Consider the following 20,929-nt stretch of genomic DNA (forward strand, 5'->3'; position numbering starts at 1 on the left):
ATTCGAGTGATTCGAGTGATTCGAGTGATTCGAGTGATTCGAGTGATTCGAGTGATTCGAGTGATTCGAGTGATTCGAGTTGCAAAAATAATTATTTAGGTATGTAAGATTTGAATTAATAATAAAGATATCGTTAAAGAAGATATGTTTTTACATGTTGAGAAGAGAGTATAATTATATTTTTCATTTTAGATATTGAGTTCCATGAAGCTGTATATCCAATCAAAGTGTCTATTTACGAAATATATAATCCTGGTAACGTAATTCAAATTTTGGCTCAAGATCCTCTTAATAAGTGGATTCAGTTGTGGAATGGACCGTCTAAGACTATGCACCCGACATCAAGATTATTTTCCCCACCCTTATCGCATCCGTGCAAGTTCAAAACCAAAATGCTTAGACTAGTGTTTAAAAACAGTATTCCTGAATCTCACACAAAGATAGATGCTGTGATGCTTATTGGTACATCAGATTTGATCCTTCCTAGAAATCCTAACAATAGTTTAAATGAGGTGTTAACACTAATTCACTCCATGTATTCTGCATATCATGAGGATAATAATTTAACAGCAGATTTAAGAAATGTGCATCTAGATATAGTCCATCTGCAAGAGAATTTTCGTAAATATTGCACTATTTCTAAAAGGTATTATAATTGCTGACATTAAGTAATATTCAATATGTTTTTCTGTTAATTCTGTTAATAATGAAAATGTCGCGATGTTATTTGCAGCGATATGGAAACTTTTCAAGTCAAAATCTCTGATGGTGATGTGCAACCTCTTGGACTGAGATACTCGCGTTGTCTTTTATCAAAAAGATATTCAAATAATGAACAAAATATGAAACTCTCTTTGGATGAATCCAAAGCGTTATCACGTTGCAATTTGTCTGACCTACCTGTAAAGTATTCTAAGAAGTCTATTTCTCATAATAACAATTATTGCAATGTTATCTCGTGTATTACAGGTTTATATTTTATCTTTGCAGGATGAAATACTACTAAACATATTTAAAAACTTAGATTTGAGGACGTTATGCCACATGAAATGTGTAGATAAACGCTTTAATAATTTAATAGAAGACCCTGAACTCTATACGCGATTGAACATACGATGTGCATGTCGCATTTTTATGCGTGATCAATTTTGTTACTTTACGCATAAATGTAGGCATTTGCAACAATTGGATCTTACAGCAAGCGCATTTGATGTTAGAGATTTCGTAAAATTTCTTGGTTATTGCGGCAGGCGTTTAACACACTTAAGATTAAATGAATGTCCATCTGTCAACGGTCAAGCCTTATATAAAATTTCAAAGATATGCAAAAATTTGAAACGTATGTATAAATATATATATTAGGTTGGGGAAAAAATGATCCATTATTTTTTCGCTAGATGGCTAGAGTGATATATATCACGTTATGTATTAATCGCATAGGTTATTCTATAACTGTTTTGTGATTGGTCGATTCAGTTGTGAGTTATAGCGCGTAAAAGATGGACGTCAACAAAGAGAAAATTCGGTATATTTTACAATTTTGCTTCGATAAAGGCGAAAATGCAAGCCAGGCGGCTGAAATTGTGAATGGTGTTTATGATTCCGATACTGTCATAACCAATCGCGCGCAATTTTGGTTTCGTCAATTCCGTTCCGGTAATTTCGATCCCTTATAGAAATTTAATACTGTAAGTGATTATTTGGCTAGTAATTAATTACTTATTTTGAGTATTAAAATCATTAAAAACAGTACTTTTAATACTCGAAATAAGTAATTAATCACTAGTCAAATAATCACTTACAGTATTAAATTTCTGTAAGGGATGTTAAAGACGCATCTCGCACAGGTAGGGACCAGGGCTTCTAAGATAGAGGCATCATGAAATTACCTTTGAAATGGCAACAAATTGTAGAACAAAACGGTGCATATTGATCTAAATTGAACAATCTTAGCTATGTTAAATAAAGCCTTGAAATAAACGAAAAAATAATGGATTACTTTTTCCCCAACCTAATATTATATATATATATATATATATATATATATATATATATATATGATTGTCAAGATTATAGGTAAATTGCATGTGATTAATACATATTTTTTTAGAATTGGACCTAACTGACTGTCATATAGACGACGAAGGATTTTCGTATCTCGAGAATCTGAAGGGTTTGGAACATTTAGATCTTTGTGATACAGTTATAGAAACTCACCGTCTTTGCAAAATACTGCAAAAAAATCAACGGATGCGTGAGTTATATTTTAATGGTATAAACATACACATACACACAGTTGCAATCGAGTTGAAAAATTCGTGTCCGGACTTGGAAGTAATATATTTACAAGACGTAGAGATAGAGAACGTTACATCGCAGATTATTAACATTCTTGCTGACTGTAAGAATTTACGAAAGGTGTATCTTCCCCTGTAAGTGTGTGTATTTTAATTATTTTTTTTTAAGTATATGCGACTGTATTTCTAATCGAAATTTGTGTTTGCTTTTTTTTGCATTTTAAGCATCTTGAAAAAGTTACATTAATTTTCTTTTTGCGATAAAAGAATTATATTAATTATATAATTTTTGTTACAGCTTTTTACCGTTATGGCCAACTTCCGATCCTCCTATCACTGATAGCTTGCTCAGATTACTTTCTTCCTGTCAACGCTTGGAAGAAGTGTCTTTCGGCCATACTTTCCTCACTGATGACATTTTGAAAGTACTAACGCAGTGCAAAAACTTAAAACGGTTGCAACTTTCTGATGTGAGAATTGCTAAACCTGAGAGTTATTCCGTTATTTTGGAACACTGTCCAAAACTGCAAGAGTTACATCTTATATACTGTAATATTAGCAATTATTTGGTTAACCAATGGAAGGAAAAATATCCGCATGTGTCCGTCTATACATACTGTTATGTCAATACATTATTCGATAGTGATTCTGATTCTGATTCTGATTCTGATTCTGATTCTGATACTGATACTGATACTGATACTGATACTGATACTGATACTGATCCTGGTACTGATACTGATACTGATACTGATACTGATTCTGGGCACGTATTATGAAACTTTTTGGACTGGTTCACTTATTTCTTACAAGATTTCTATTGTCTTTTCTAGGGAAAACGGAATAATTCCGATCGGAATCCATTCCGAAAAGTTCCATGATACGTGCCCTGATTCTGATTCTGATTCTGATTTATTTTGAGACAAAAATCCTAATACCAAAATGCCGAGGCTATATAATAGTTTTTAAATGAGAAGTGTTTAAAGTTGATCAATAAAATTGTACGAAATTCGCGCGCTCAGTCATGTCACCTTGCACAGCAGTGAAGGTGTTTTCAAGCGCATCAATTCTATTTTTGAAACTGATACATATGTATATGTATACATACATACATAAAAAATTCGCTTGAAAACATCTTTACTACTATGTAATGTGACATGACTAAGCGCGCAAATTTCGAACAATTTGGTTGATCAACTTTAAACACTTCTCATTTAAAGACTATTATAGCTTCAACATTTTGGTATTAGAATTTTCGTCTTAAAATAATCTCAGGAATCTACTATTAATGGGTGGCATGCCAGGTCTGGAACATTCTGTATAATCAAATTAGAATAAAAACTGCCATTTATGGTCTGAGCTTAGATCTTAATAGCCTAATACTATTTCTACTTAAAACACAGTTATTGTTAGAACATTAAAATCCTCTTCCTCCTCCTAATTAAATCGATTTGATTTATCTTTGATGAAACATCTAAATAACTGTAAAGTTATTATAGGGGGGAGGGGAGAGAGAGAAGTTAAAATAAAATAATTTAGCAAAAAAGTGTACTCGGTTTATATTGTTTCTTTAACCATTCACTCCATCCATGTTCTACTTTCCTGTATTTTAATTATTGGATTGCATATTACTTCGACCTATCTTTCTGTTTTAATCTCCAATTTACATATATCTTTTCTCTTATATCTGCTTCTGAAAAAGAAGAGAAGAAGTTAAGAATTTTCCTCGATAATCAAAGAGCTAATAGGTATGATAAAAATTTCGTATACTATTTCGTTATATGTATAATTTCTTTTATTTTTTGAGGTTTTTAATTATTTATTAAAAATTTATTTATTTTTCGTGAAACACAAAATTAATTTAAATATAAATTTTTTTGTACAAAGTTATTTGAAAGTCATGTTATACCGTTAAAATTTTTTTAATGTGGTGTTATTAAATGTGGTATTATTAAATAGCGATATTGCATAGCGTTGTAAATGTTGTAACGATAGTAAAAAAAGCTAAATGGCGCGCGTGTATAGTACGCGCTTGTAGTGTTCTAATAATAGCTAAATATAATCCATTCGTTACATTTTAAATATTCTCCGACGAACTGGGGGCCTAATTACGTATCTTTTCACGAAGTAAAAATACGAAAAGTGAGAGAATTCACTAGAGTATCTACGATTTTATTGGTCGAAATCTAGTAAATCTATTCACTTTTCGTATTTTTATCTCGTGAAAAGATATGTAATAGGCCCCCAATCTTTATCGCCTATTTTTTGCTTTGTTTCGTAATCACAATATAATAATTCTTTTTTTTTTTTCTCGAAATATACAACAAACTTCATAGAGAACGAGTATATGCATGTTAATAATGGTTAGAATTTAAAAAGTCAAATAATAAGCGTCTTTATTATAGATCGCACATTTATATTGTAAGCATTTTAAAATGGATTTTAAAGACGTCAAGGATATAAATACTCGATTCCCTAGAAGAAATTATTATTCAGATACTATTACAGGTGAGACTTCTATAGTTATCACATTTGAGATCAAAGCGTCCTTGATTCTAAAATATATCAATCATATGAAATAATTCGATCGACAAATCGCACAGGCACAAAACCAATTGGTTTACCTACTCCCCCGAGAAGAACCAACCTGGCATCGCAAATTCTCACCGAACGGCATAGCCCGATTGTAAAAGGCATTAAAATACAAAAAATGCAAGCTGTCCTTGGCGCAGCTGAGCGATGGATGACTTTCCCCGAAGATAAATCTATCGTACGCAAGTACATAATTATGCAAAAGCATAATTACGCCATTTGAATAAGATTTATTTTATTATCAGAGCCTGATGGAACAAATGCATATAAATTCTTAGCATGCAATTCAATTTTAAATGAAACTTATATCTAATATTCAATACTTTCCGAATCTTCTGTTTCTTTACGAATGCAGACGTTTCCGGCGGAAACCTTTTTACCAAAAGTACAAATGGCATATACTGTCGACCCAAACATTCCGCCGCGCAACGTTGAAATGGAAAGAAGACGAAGAATATACAAAAATCTCAAGATAGAAGACATCTTAAAAGCAGAAGGTGTCAAGTCACACGACATGTTGCCGTTTGAGAAAATTTGCCCGCTACTTTCCTATGGAGAGAAATATGATTTGTATTCCAAGACAAGTTATTTGCCATTAGAACTGTTCGACGATGAAGAATACGATTGTAGGTGAGATTTTTACTGTTTTACAATAACTATGCTCGAGTCTCACGTAATACCACTTTAATTACAATTAAGAAATTGATTCAAAAATAATTAAAAAAACCCATAAATTAATAAAAATGTAATATATTACCTATATAATAACAAAAACAAGAATAGAAAGATATAGATATAAAAAAGATAAAAATTCTGTAACCATAAAAACGTTGAATATGACATATTGAATATAAAAATAGATACTTTCATAATATCAAGAAAATTGGAAAGAAATGTAAAACATTAAATATGTGAAAGAAACTATTTTTATATATGCTATACTTTCTTACAAAATAGATTATTTAATGATAAAAAAGCATTGCTTTTTAATTATTGTTTTTAATTTTTTATTTGCATACATCTGTATTATAATTATTTTAAAAATCTTTTTGTCGTACAAAATGGTTGAAAGCAAAATATTCATTTATAAAATACCTACGTAGAAAGTAATAACTTATATATGTAGAAATAAGAGAGATTTTCTCACGCTATTATAGTGGCATTATACAATGTGAAATATATTACAGTAGTTCTAGAAAAGCACAAGAGAAGATCGTAGTTTAAATATAATTTCACATTCAATACGTTTCTACGTTTTTAGTAATAAATTTATAATAGTTTTATACCAGAGAAAAAAATTTGATATACTCCAGCAAATATTGCATATTAAAGTAAGTTGCAACTTGAGTACCATGCCAAGTAAAGCTTCTACTTTAAAGGAGCGCTGACGAAACTTTTATACATCATAGATAACTTATATTTATTAAAAGATTAGAATTAAAATTTTGTTTTAAGATTACGATGTCTACGTACTGTCTATATGAGCAATATATTATTTATAATCAATTTATATAGTTATTATTAGTCAAAAGTATTTTTTGTTAATTGAATATAAAATACTGTCTTTGTAATTGTCTACAGTCTACATATAGTTTTTTTTATTTTGCAATTTGACAGAACGGCAGAAGAATGGATAAATCTGGGCATCATCAATGGTGTTCGTTATCCGTTACCGGCTACAGTATTTGTCGAAAGGATTATAGATAAGAAATGGCTATTTGATCGTGATGATAATACACTGAATGATTTGTTTGGTTGGTTTCACGCTGCCGTTATGGATTACGATAATGAAAGGAATGTGTGGACTGTTCTCACTCTAGACGGTTTTAAGCGAACATTTCTTTTGCCTAGGATATACATTCTATTTTTTGGAGAAGATCCTAGAAAATTTGCCAAGAGGATAGCTGCTGCCATCAAACAAAGACAAATCGCGGAGACTAGTATTAGGTTAATTTATTAGATCAAAATACTTCGTAATCTTAATATTTTTTTATTATGCACTATATATGACGAAAAAAATTAATTTGTGGAGGTAAAGTTATAGGAGAGTTTCCATATAGAAAGCAAAATAAGCTTATAAACTAAGACTAACTAGAAATAATAATTGTATTTTTCATCCACTAGTTTTTGCTTTAAAAATCGACATCAAGAAAAGGACTATTACATTTTTTTTTAAATATCTTTTATCCTCTAGTAATAGTTTAAAACGTTGTAATAATTAAAATAAAACTGTTATTAGTATCTTATTTCAATATTTTATTAAAGTGTAGTAACGTAAAATATTGTTAATGCGTGTACACTTAAAGTATCTATTTCACATAGCAAAGAGAGAATATAAATTTATCAATTTATAAGTATATGTATTCAAAGCTCACATTTTGTTACAAGACCTATAAAGAAAAACGTATTATGCATGAGAATAAATAATAAATTTCAGATTTTTTTATATTCTCTTTTAATTCTTTTGTATCTTTGTAATAATTCTAACAAAAATGCTTTGAATGTTTTTCGCAATAATTAAACCACATAATTATAGGTATCACTTTTATTTGGATTGCATGCTAGTAGAAGGTATGCCGACGCTGGATGAAAGTCAACAGAAAGTTATAATCCTATCGGTCACGCGAGAAGGTTTCTTAAAATGTGAATCCAAACATCTTTCGAACGTATGTATACATCATATTTATTTTTTTCAGTTACTAATTAATTTTTAATATTTAGTTAATGGACGAAATTATTTTGGAGTATCGCCGCGTTATGTGCGACCTTATGTGGAGATCTCTCATAAGGAGACAGCCGGAAACGTTTAATTTCATTATGTGGAATGGAATTGATGACATCCACGAGCTTAAGACACCAGAAATGGGAAAGTTATGCACCGAAATGAAAGACTTCGCGGTATTTACACAGAATTATACGTATATTTGCATTGATGTGTACTTTATGAGAATACATTTAATCGCGATTTCTTGCAGGCGACCAGAAATATTTTTTATCGGATAATTTTATACGTTTTGCCGGAAGTATACGAGGCTATGGGATGCGTAGTCGTCGAATGCATCAACATATCGAATATGAATCTCTTTGTCTCGAATTACGGAAAATCTATGCACCTGTCGGAGTTCGAATCGCAACAGCAACACGAGACTGGTACAGTGATAAAATATCTGAAAGAAACGTGGTTGGAGAGGATTACACAGTCGGTCAGACTGTGTTTAAGAGATGTCGGCAAAGGATGGTTTGATCTCGAGCAAAAGAACCATGATATATATGATGTAATGAAATTAAAGCGATTTATGGATCTTATTGTACATCGAATGCAGGTAGGCAAAGTATTTGATTGCATTTAATACAATTGTTTTAGCTCTAATATGTACAATAAAATATGCGCTTAAGTGCAATTGCCATGTTTATTTTAAGTTGTTAATATAGATCTAATTACGAATAATGTTACGATTAATAAAAAGAAATGAAAAAGATTTTTAAAATAAGTATTACAGACTATGTTAAGGAAAGCAAAGAAAAACATTTAGATATTGTAAGATAGAAAAAATCAATTCAAGCTCATGTTTGAAATTATAAACCAAATTATAAATAAATATAAATTTTATTAAAAAATAATTTAACTGACAAATTATATTGAATATAATGTATATCTATGATTTGTCTACAAATTATTGAATCTCATATCATCTACATATATGGTATAATCTCATTATAATCCATAAAAGTTTAACATCTTTTAAGTACCATTTGATATTTATTATATGGATTATTTTATTTATTGTTACAGTATGCACTTCGGGATCTCGTAAAGAAATCGATTGTCTTTTATTTAGAAATACTGGAAACTCCAGCTCTTTGTACATTAAATGTGGATGAAAATTTTGTATGGGGCGATGATCTTGTAAACACACACTTTAAGTCTCCAATGAATCCTATCTTTAATATTGATATTGCCATGAATGATGAAACTGCTTATTATTTAACGGACCTTGAATCATTTGAGGTATGGATATAATACATATATTATTTTATGTTAATTTATAAACTAAATCATTCATTTATAGATTTTTCATAACAATTAAGAAACGTTTAAAATATATAGTATGCACACATCCAAATTAATTAAATTTTACTGTTAATTCGATAAATTAATTTTATAATAAATTGTGTGCCTAAGTTTTAATAAGTTAATTTATTTCCAGGAAATCATCATAGCCATATTAGACAATTCTTTAAGCCAGTGTCATCTAATTAGACAAGTTCATCCTTTCTTGTTACCCTTCCTGAAATTTCCCAAAGATCTCTATCTTAGCTCGGTCGGCTTACTAGAAAATCAGGTTTGCGAAGTTCGAGAACGCTTGAGAATCGCTTATCAGAAATCTATAATATCCCTAAAAGCATACGCGAGCGAGTATCAGCAATATTTAGAAATTTACAAATTGGATGTCGAGAAATACGTGGAGTGAGTTCAGATCGCTTCAGGCAATATCAGAAAACTGTTTAATTGGATTTCTAAATTAGAAGAGAACGCAATTGATTAACAAAGCGGAAAAATATCAATTACTTTTGATCATCATTTTTTGCAGGGATTTTAAAAAAGCAGATCACACCGCCGCGGAAGTTCGAGATGAAGTATCCTTCCACTTTAAGATGAAATCGATCCTCGAGCTCGCACTACCGAAAGACATTGTCATAGGACCCTTTAACGTGAATGTCCGTCCTCTCAGGGAATTTCTTATACAGAAACGACAGAACTGTTGCACGCAGTTACTTATTATGTTTACCGAGAGCTTTAGAACGAAAATCGATACTGTTCTGTCTAATTACATGCAGATCAGAACAAGACTAAGGGTAACGCTACGTAATATTGAGCACTTGTTCGAAGAGCGGGATTGGATGGAGATTATACCACTAACGGTGAAAAATCTGAATGAAATCGTACAAAAACTAAAGTATGAATACGATATTCTTGATCACTTCTGGTGGAATCTATCCGATGAGGACTTCGAAGCCAAATGGCAAGCTATTGGTTTTCCTCGGCAAGTGCAATTATCTGTAAGAATTTTCAATTATTTTACATAAAAATGCATTAATATGTAATCGATAAATAAAATCAAATAAATTAAATAATAAAAAAAATGTTTTTTAAAGAATATTACGTTAACATTTTCACACAAGTATCTGTAACAAATTAGATTATTAAATGTACTATTAAAATTACTAGAGTATATCAGAGCACAGAATATTATTGTAGAGTACTATATTTAAACTTAATAATAAGAAAAGATTTTCTTAAAACTGATAAACTTTTAATGAATGTTTGCGCCAGTAAATAATTAATTTGATTTACAGTTATGTAATAATTAAAAACTGTATGATATTTTATCATATCTGTATTTTTTAAATAATTTAATAATATATTTTTTAAATTAAATTATTACATTTATCAATTTTTAAGATTTAATTCCTTTCTTGCTTTCTTACTGTGTACAGATGGAAGAGGCAACGAATCGCTTTGCCAGTGAATATGAAAAATTTCATAAAGTACAAGTGCAGGAAGAGATTCTTTTATCGGAAAGGATTGACACACTCGTAGGAAACGTTACAAATGTGACACTGCAAACAGATATCAACAAAGTACACGAAATGGCTGTAGAAGTGAAGAGGATATGGAAAATAATGAAAGATTATCAAGAATCGGGTTTATTGCTGAACGAACGACAAAAATTATTCGGCATGGATGTTATACCATTTGAGCAATTAAATCAATTGATGAAAGATTTCGAGCCGTATCAAACCTTATGGATCACTGCATCCGGTAACAAATAAAAACTATAAAATTTTAAATTTAAAATTATAGCAATTTCAATAATTTAATATAACAAATTAAATAAAATATATAGCATTTTTATATATTTTCAAACGCAGATTGGTTAAAATGGCAGGAAATATGGTTAGAGAATCCTCTGATAAGTCTCGACGCGAGTCAAATAGAAAGTGTGACTACCGACATACACAATGCTATGTCGCATTGCGTAAAAGTATTTCAAGAAAATCCAAGTAGGTTGATATTTCGCTTAGAATGTATTGACTTTTGAATATGTTATATGTAAGTTACAAAGAAAACGGACGATGCAGAAAATTGTCGATGTATTTTTTCACGAATTATAGAGATGGCTGCTATAGCGTTCACTATAAGGGATCAAATCGATGCGTTCAAGCCCTATGTCGGCATAATACAAGCTTTACGAAATCCAGGAATGAAAAATCGACACTTTGAGAAACTTACTAAAGAAACTGGTATACCTATGGCACTCACGCCAACCTTGAATTTTAAGAGCTTACTTGTTCTCGATGTATTAAAACATGAGGAAACTATAAAAGCCGTCGCAGATACTGCGGCAAAAGAATTTTTGATAGAAAGTACATTAGATAAAATGATGACCGATTGGAAAACAATCACAATGGATGTTTTTCCTTATAAAAATACAGGTATGTATAAAACATTTACCTAATTTTATAGACCTTTAAATACATTTTAAACAAACTCAAATATCAAATAGCTTTCACATCTGTTGTATTTTTTTATATAAATTAGAAATATAACTCTTAATGTGATATAAATGATAAAAAATTATTTTTTAGAAAATAAAAATTTAACATTAAGATCTTTGTTATCTGACATTTTAATAAAGATAGGTGTTTGTTCGTCTTTGCGTGAACGCGAGCAGGCGAACTTGAATGCCGGGCCACGCGCCGAATGGCCACGTCGAGATTCTGCGAGCGGATAGATAGGTTGACGGGATGAAGTGCAGGCGCGTCGGAATAAAGCTTGCCGATTAGAATCGCAGTCGGTTTTTTTATTGAGTCGTCACTACAGCTATTCGCACTGGCGAGCAGAATTCAAGCTCAGCACTACTTGGGTTTAAAGACGATCGAGGGCACAAGGCGCGGAATAATTTCCGCGGCGAAATAAACGTAGTTTAGCCAAGTTTTTGTTTTACCCGAAAGGGTATAACGCAGCGATCACTCGCGTCGTTCTTCCTTAACAGGAAACTTTGGCGTAGCGAGCTTCGCTTTTTGAGATTGTACCGAGAAGTTTTGCGTGCGCGCCTCTCAGCCTTGCTTGAGTGATTGACTGTTACGCGCGTGATAATTCCGGTAGGTAAGTCGAGATTCGAAGGGCTTTCCGCGGTGTTTACGACGAATAAGCCGGATCTCAGAATAACTTGGTCGCTTCGCGACAATAGGATTAATTAAACTAATAAGCATTAAATGGTTTAATATTGTTTTTATATTTAAAATATTAAAATTAATATTAATATATTAAGAAACGTAACTTAATACATTAGTCAATAATTTCTAAATTTTTTATTTAGATAAATATATTATAAAGGTTTCTGACGAGGTCATTACTCTCTTGGACGACGATATGCTTAAAACTCAACATCTTAGTTTTAGTCCTTTCAAAGCTGCTTTTGAGAGTCAAATCGATGAATGGGAAGCTAAATTGAGATTAATTCAGGAAGTGATTGCGCAGTGGATGAAAGTGCAAAAGTAACAATATTATATCTCGAGTTCTGTTCGCTATTGCATTAGAATATATTGTATACGTATATTAAAATTGTATACACAGGCAATGGATGTATTTGGAACCAATATTCGCTTCTGAAGATGTTAATCGGCAGTTGCCGGTGGAATCACGTAAATTCAATACAATAGAGCGCAACTTGCAGCGAATTACAAAAAACGCTCGCGATTGTCCATACGTATGTAACACATTATGCAAATTTATTTTCACGTTTTGTGTACATTTTTCCATTTCGCCAATATGTTGAAGCATCAAAAATTCTAAGACATTGATTTATCTTACATCTAAAAAATATTGATTAAATCAAAATACTGAATTAATATTTTTAATATATTATATATTGTTAATTTTAATTTATTAAAACGTGTGCTTATATGTTGTCTATTGGCTATATTCATCTTTCGAAAATAATCATATATTTTAAAAATGTAATTGCGTTGGCCAACAATTTGTTAGTTACTTCTTAATGCAATACATTTGTTGTTTGAAACATTTTATACGTGAAACTTAAATATCAGAGAGAGATAGAGAGAAAGAGAGAGAGAGAGGGAGAGAGAACAGATACTTATAATAGATATATGTATATATATATATATGGATATAATAAATATTAAATATAGAAATGTTGATTTTATAGAAACTTTGTCGTACATAACGCAGGTAATTATAACATGCGCGGATAAGAACCTGTTTCTAAACTTGAAGGAATGTTTATTGCTCCTAGAAACTGTTGTGAAAGGTTTATCTGATTATCTGGAGACCAAACGAATGATCTTTCCGCGTTTCTTTTTCCTGAGCGACGATGAACTTCTGGAGATAATTGTTCAATCCAAGAACGTCGAAGCGATACAACCGCATTTGAAGAAGTGTTTCGAGAACATAAGAGAATTGAGATTTGAGAATCCAAATCTTAGGATAACGAGAATGTATTCTGCCGAGTACGAGGAGGTCGTACTACGGCCGACGATCTATCCTGAGGGAAATGTGGAGAATTGGTTGGGACAAGTCGAAGATGCGATGCGCAATACTCTGCGAGAGATTATCGGCGAGGCTCTCGAAATAATAGAAACGATACCGCGCAAGGAATGGGTGTACATGTGGCCAGGCCAGGTAGTTCTTTGCGGAGGTCAAACACATTGGACTGCCCACGTGGAGAAAAGTATCACGAACGATACTCTGCTCGACTATTATAATTTGATGTTGTTGCAGGTACGTATTATGTGCTAATATTACATTAATATCTAATTAGATAAAGAGGGCTTGAGATATCTGTTTGCGGTTAACCACGTAATATTTTCATTTGTATGGGATAAATATCTGATTATTTCGTTTCTACTTTAGAATCTCGTAAACATTAAAACCCATTAGCATTAAAGTACTTCAAAGTCCAGAGCGTAAAAGAGTTTTTTTTTTCTTCTTTTTTCCTTGTTTTTTCTTCCTCGCTCGTTCTTTTATATGGTAAAGTTTGTTAAGCAAATGCATCTCTCGACTTACACGACCTTTCTGATGTAGTGACATTTTCTTATGCGATAAAATGTTCAACAATTATTTAAAGGGTCAACTCGCTTCTTTGAAATTTTACGCTGCATATCATATTGTGCATAATTTTAATGAGCGTTAAATCGAAAAATTCTCTTGAAAAATGAAGAGGTACTGCGCGCGTATATATGTTCGTTTATATTTTATTGTATACATCAAAGAAAGTTTTACATTATTGATTCTTCTAACAAGTAAAAAATAAATTGCAAACAATCAGTACACGCTTGAGTAATATTTTATAGCTCGAAGAATTGCAAAAATTAATATGCGGTTCGCAAACTGAGGTACAGAGATTGATGCTGGAGGCTGTAATCACAATTGAAGTTCACGCCAAAGATGTTTTATATAAATTGATCCAAGAGAAAGTAACCAATGTCAATGATTTTGAATGGATTTCTCAATTACGATATTATTGGGTTGATAACAAGGATTTGAAAATTCGTGCGATAAACGCTGAATTTTCATACGAGTAAGTCTACCATGTATTCGATAAATTGTTGCCAAAATTATTTAAAAAAAAGATACAAACTGTTAATAAATTTTGTTCGTAACTGTATTTAATATAAAAAGTTAAATATGTAATTAAAGAATTCAATGGAATAGGAGTTTTTAAAAGAAATAATTTAAGTTTATTAAATTTGTCAACTTTCTTACTGTGGGAATTTTATAGTTTTATAACAGTATGCAATGCACTGAATTATTACACTAAAGTAGCTAATAAAATAATAAAGTTTTTAAGCATATTAAAACTTATACGCTTGTCCGAAATTGTTTACCTCTTTTATATTAAGCAGTTAAAACTTGTTCTACAGTTTAACAGCTACTCGTTGATTCTATGAAGCTGATGACACTCTAATTGCACTCCTAAATTCAATTTTAGGATCACTTTGAAGCTTATTTCGGGTATAAAAGGAGTACTGCAGCAAGCTCTCTTAGAAGCTTTCTAGAAAATAATGTCGTGCATGTTACTAGATAAGAAATTCCGCCTTAAAGCTATTACTTATATTAAATATTAGCTGTACAAAATATGTATTGAGCATTTTTTGTTTTTAAATTTTATATTATATAAAAAAAACAAGGGTATTGCTAAAGTTAAAATCTTTCTCGACAGAAATATTGCAAACAAATTCAATCGTATAGTTCCTTTTTACACCTATTTATCACTTTAAAATCATGCAAGAACTTGTATATTTACAATACAGTCGCCTTGAATAATTATTGATTTCTAATATGAACCAATACATCTTGCACATTTTCGAATTCTACTTAAGTTGCAAATTTAATCTTTTTTTTTCTTATAACGTATTTTGATTTTTCAAGATCAACAAGTTTTATCAATATTTATCAAATATATTTATAAATATATATTTTTAAATAAATGATTAATTAACTAAAGACCCTTGATATCAAAATTAACAAGTAACAAGGAAAAATAAGCTTTGAGAGCCAAACGCGGTTAGTTGTGCGTGAGTTAATGCTATGTAACATTTAATTAATAATTTAATACAAATTATAAATTATACATTTCGGCTTAGATGACTCAAAGTAGAGCCGAAACGTTATACGATTTATAATTTGTATTAAATTATTAATTAAATGTTACACAGTATTAACTTACGCATGACTAACCGCGTTTAATTTTTAAAGCCCATTTTTCCTTGTTACTTATTAATTTAAATATATTTTTACTGTTTAAAATATATTTAATTAAAAGACGCAAGAACGTAATTAATGTTGTAGCAGGTGCCTGTAACCCTTTCACAGAAGTCTCCCTTTATATCTTTGCTGCAGCTATATAGCTCTTACAAATAAGATGTATTAATCAATTTATAATTCTATTTATAATTTATTTCCTAATCAATTAATCTTTCCATGTCACTTACAGTTACTTATTGACTTTAAGTTATAATTTTGCCTTCAATAAAAATGTATCTCTGATAAACCCCACATTGTTGTATTATATTTTTTATATCTTTCGTAGATATGAATATTTAGGTAATAATGGAAGATTGGTAATTACACCATTGACTGATCGTTGCTACCTCACTCTTATCACTGCATTGCATCTGAAACTCGGCGGTGCATCATCTGGTCCGACAGGCAGCGGGAAGACGGAAACCACTAAAGATCTCGCGAAAGCATTCGCGGTTCAGTGCGTGGTTTTTAATTGTTCCGAACAACTGAATTTTCGATCTATGGGCAAGTTTTTCAAAGGACTCGCCAGGTAAGCTATGAGCAATTTCATATCAATTAGCTATAACGCAAATTACATTAAGATCTTAAATCAATTAATTTCGTAGTAATCTCTTAATTAAATTCAACACTTTGCGATATTGCACAGCACCGGTGCGTGGACGTGTTTCGACGAACTTAATCGAATCAATATTGAGGTTTTATCCGTCGTAGCACAGCAAATCATGACCATTCAAAGAGCACAACAATTACGAGCAAACAAGTAAGTAAACCGAAATGAAAGCTCGATGATTTTGAATAATTTAGGAATTGATAGTAGAATGTGGCTTTAACAATAGCTTCTTATTTTAGAAAAACATTAAACTCTCATGTAATTTTAACGGACATTTACCAAAAGCAGTTTAAATATTATTTAATTACAGAACCATTTGATACAAAAATAAGACAAATAATTTATTAACTTAAAAATTTTTTCTTAAAAAATAAATTCTTAAATATAATATTAAATATTAATTTTGAGAGGTTTATAACTGTGTCACGTTTATTTCAGCCATAATTTCTCTAATTAATTTTACGTGTAAAATTTGCGTGAACTTGTAGATTTCTTTTTGAAGAAGTCGAACTTACGTTAAAGCAGTCCTGTGCTGTATTCATCACTATGAATCCTGGTTATGCTGGTCGAACGGAATTACCTGACAATTTGAAAGCACTTTTTCGGCCAGTGGCTATGACGGTGCCAAATTATGCTCTTATTGCTGAAATATCTTTGTTCTCGTATGGCTTTGTGGATGCCGGAAACCTTGCCAGAAAAATTACGACAACTTTTAAGCTGAGCTCGGAGCAACTAAACACACAAGTATTCTTATTTTTCCTTTTTTTCTTCTTTTATTTTTTTTCAGGAAAGAATAATAGAAAAAAATATTTTTTTCATTAAAAAAATTATTTATGTACCTATTATTTAAAATTCTAAAATTTCTATATACTTTCCAATAATACGAATACTATACTATATCTATTTCATAGAACTGTGCTGAACATACATACAAAACATTTGTTAAAACATTTATATTTATAGATGATGTAGTTAGTTTGTCGCAAAAAATATCTCCACATTTAAAATTAAATTTAATATCATTAAGAAATACTAATTATGGTCTAGAATTAACTAACTAAGCGATTTTAATTAATTGTGCCTAAAATATAATATTACAGGATCATTACGACTTTGGTATGCGTGCAGTAAAGACTGTTATTGCGGCTGCTGGCAATTTGAAAAGAGAGCAAAAAGATCTTGCAGAGGATCAAATTTGCCTGCGTGTCTTGAAAAACGTAAATGTTCCCAAATTGTTGAAGGACGATTTGAAATTGTTTAATGGTAAGTTAATTTTAATTTTCAGAATTTTAAATAATACACAAATAATTTTTTAATTAAAAATATGTGTTTTCAAATTAAATAGTTCTCTTTTTTTCAAGTACACGCGCATGTGTATATACATACATACATATTACAATTTATTAATGTTGCCATTTGATTAAATTGCTAAATAAACAAACTTCTTTCTTATGATCGATATCTTCCTCTATAGACATTTTTAGTATATTGTGCACTAAGGGGCGAAAGTAGCGTTTTTCAGACGAGTGTAAAGTTTGTCGCCCGAGCCCGAGTAATTATTTTTTTATTTATTAAAATTAATATACTTATAATATAATCTATAATTTTTGCGTACGTTGTATGTTTCTCTCTCGCACGATGTTGGGGACTCGATGCTCCTTTTCCATTTATGGGAGCTTTCCAGCAAGCGACACAAGTCGACACAAACGTCGTTTTATCTTTCTTTTTTGGCAATAAGTAACAAAGACAAAACGACACTTGTGTCGACTTGTGTCACTTGCTGGAAAGCTCCCTATATATGTTCTAAGATTTGCCCGTTACTTTACTTTCTGCCCGCTATACGGGCAGAAAGTACTAATTTTCCTCCCTAGGGAGGAAAGTAACAACTTTCCTCCGTGGCGTGAAATTGGCCACTTTCGCCCCTCTCTACAGGCATGGAAAGCCGGACTTTCCATGGAGATGTTGTGAAAAAAAATAAACTTATTTGCTCATTATTGTTGTCTCTTTTGCTAGGCATTATATCAGACCTCTTCCCAGGACTCATTGAAAAACCAGTGGATTATGGGATCTTAGAAGCAACCATTCATAGATCTATTAAGCAAATGGGTTTAGAAGACGTCGATGGTGAGTTTTTTACTTATAATCTGCATTTATCATGCGTTTGCGTAAAAAAACTAAATTTTTGTTGCTCTCGTTTAGCTTGCGCTTAAAAAAATGTGACAAATTGCTTGTTAAGCTACAACAGCCGTTCTCTCTTTTGCGGTTAAAGAATTATTTGTCTTCTTTTTATACATTCGCTAAAAAAGTTTAATTAAAATACCGACATATTTCAATAAGCGCATGATAATAATATTTATTCTTGTTCTTTTATTCATATATATATTTTTAATTATATGCAAAATAAAAACATTTTAATATATATATAATTTTATTAAATGTAAAGTTATGTAAAATGTATTAAATATTTATACAGAAAATATTTTCTGATATGTATGTGACAGTTATATTGTAATTATGCGCACGCACGCACACAAACAATTAAATGAACATAATAAGTAACAGAAACTAATTAGAGATTCAAATGAGCCAAAAATTTAACTACAACAAAAATATATATATATATCTTTCTTTCTTTCTTTGTCTCTCGTTGCGAAATAATATAAATTAAAACAACATTTGCCAATTATAACATTACGTAATTAATATTGAAAATTTTATACAAAACGTTTTTAATTATTTTTATTATCTATTTATGTCACTCGCAAATAGATATTAATTTTATTAGTGTATAATATACACGATATAAAAAAAATAAAATATGTTATGTTTATATCATATTAATTTTGTAATATAAATAACTTAGTCTTACTTTGCATCACACACATTAAATAAATAAAATTGTTTATCAAAGTTTTATAAAATTATCTATAAATTATATTTATTCTTCATGGCTAAATTGTATATTTATCGAATAGCAATAGTTATATATGTATAGAGTAAACTCGGGTAAGATATAGCTATAGAGGAAAGATGACCAATCCATGTTTATTTGGTACTAGATGATGAGTTAAATTGATAGAACATGGATTGACCATCTTTCCTCTATGAATCTTCTTACCCGAGTTTACCTTATATATAGGTATAACTAAATCATAAATTTTAGATTAATGTATACATATTTTTAATATTGAATTAAATTATTCTTTGAACTGTTAACTTAAAAATGTGCATATAGAGGAAAAAGAAAGAGTAATAAATTTTTATTACAAAGTAAGAATATACTTTTAATGATTTCTTGTGACACACACACACACACACACACACATACATATACACAATATTAAACATTCGATACATCTTCTTATCGCGCAAGAGAGAGCGTGTTCGTGCTAATATCTATACTTTGTGAAATTATGGAAATTATGAAAATAAACGCAATCTGCGAAACGTGTCTTTGCACTAAAGCATCCAATTTGAATGCGCACGCTAAATGTGAGGACGTGGATTGGATCGATACCGGTATTCAGCATGCAGCTTTCGCAACTCGTCCGAGCATGCCTCATAGAATCTATTGAGTTGTAACTCTAATTACAGACTTCGTGAGAAAGGTAGTGCAGCTGTACGAAATTACTTTGATGCATAACGGATTGATGCTTGTGGGTCCAACCGCGTCGGGAAAGACTACGGTGAGTGATGAGCAATTTATGCAATAGACATTTTTTTGCTTTTACATGTATCAAGATGAAAAGCTTTCTTCGAATTTTTTAACTGAACTTGTTAGTATTCAGATCGACTCATACGATACGCCTATACGTTCCAAGAATAATTTATTTCAAGTTATAATATATCAGACGAGCAATCTGTAAATCCAATCAGGTTAAATAATGCACTATTTTAAAAAATTTTTTTGAAAATTTATGAGTGGCTTGAAGTTTTTTGGATTGTTTAAAAAAGTAGGATTTTTTCACTGTAGTTTGAGTACATACAATTTATTTTAATATTACAAATCTGAAAATTTTAATCTAAATCTTTAAATTTAATCTAAAATTTAAACTCTTTAGATTATTCAAAATGGAAAAAAGATAGAAAGGTATTCGAATAATAGATAACTAAATTTCTATAAAACCTTAAGATAACGGGACAATTCTAAAGCCCACCGTTCGGGCATTTTTAAATATAATTTTAATTTTGCATACCTATATTTTATATAATAACAATAAAAGTAACATAATAATTTTTTAATAATAAATTAATAATATAATAAGAAAAGAAAGATATTTATTAATGCACAGTACATTTAAAAAGAAATATTTTATTATTTTTATATATGTATATGAGATATTTGCACGTAATTATATTTTAACTGAAAAACAAATAATTTTTTTTATAAAATATTACGACAGAATTAAAAAGATTCATGTAATGCTTTTTTGGAACATTTTAATTAATATAAAATTTTTAACTAATTATTCCTTGCATGTAATAAAATTAATGAGCTATAAATTCTCATAAATTATATTACAAGTAATATAATTCTCTACAATGCCAATTTGCATTAGATACTTTAAATTATACTGTTTATTTATTATTTCAAAATTA

General features: G+C 30.3%; 2 protein-coding genes across 2 annotated transcripts in view; both read left to right on the forward strand.

Annotated features, from left to right (window-relative positions):
* The window catches only part of LOC112460970, a 1,289-nt gene extending 497 nt beyond the window's left edge, over positions 1-792 (forward strand). The window contains exons 3-4 of the mRNA XM_025025949.1: positions 193-621; positions 734-792. Coding sequence (XP_024881717.1) covers positions 193-621; positions 734-792 — 488 coding nt within the window. The remainder of the gene's footprint in view (positions 1-192; positions 622-733) is intronic.
* Positions 793-4,732: 3,940 nt separating this feature from the next.
* Positions 4,733-20,929, forward strand: part of LOC112460980 (dynein heavy chain 1, axonemal-like) — a 78,852-nt gene continuing 62,655 nt past the window's right edge. The window contains 23 exon segments of the mRNA XM_025025981.1: positions 4,733-4,805; positions 4,901-5,067; positions 5,245-5,519; positions 6,507-6,836; positions 7,426-7,555; positions 7,611-7,787; positions 7,865-8,212; positions 8,683-8,898; positions 9,098-9,357; positions 9,482-9,950; positions 10,389-10,713; positions 10,824-10,955; positions 11,067-11,387; positions 12,275-12,452; positions 12,532-12,664; positions 13,147-13,695; positions 14,268-14,494; positions 16,007-16,249; positions 16,367-16,480; positions 16,819-17,074; positions 17,431-17,593; positions 18,344-18,454; positions 19,925-20,016. Of these exon segments, the coding sequence (XP_024881749.1) occupies positions 4,733-4,805; positions 4,901-5,067; positions 5,245-5,519; positions 6,507-6,836; positions 7,426-7,555; positions 7,611-7,787; positions 7,865-8,212; positions 8,683-8,898; positions 9,098-9,357; positions 9,482-9,950; positions 10,389-10,713; positions 10,824-10,955; positions 11,067-11,387; positions 12,275-12,452; positions 12,532-12,664; positions 13,147-13,695; positions 14,268-14,494; positions 16,007-16,249; positions 16,367-16,480; positions 16,819-17,074; positions 17,431-17,593; positions 18,344-18,454; positions 19,925-20,016 (5,289 nt within the window).

This window comes from Temnothorax curvispinosus, unplaced genomic scaffold (genome assembly GCF_003070985.1).
Source record: "Temnothorax curvispinosus isolate PA1 unplaced genomic scaffold, ASM307098v1 QBEX01010941.1, whole genome shotgun sequence".
Classification (NCBI taxonomy): Eukaryota; Metazoa; Arthropoda; class Insecta; order Hymenoptera; family Formicidae; genus Temnothorax; species Temnothorax curvispinosus.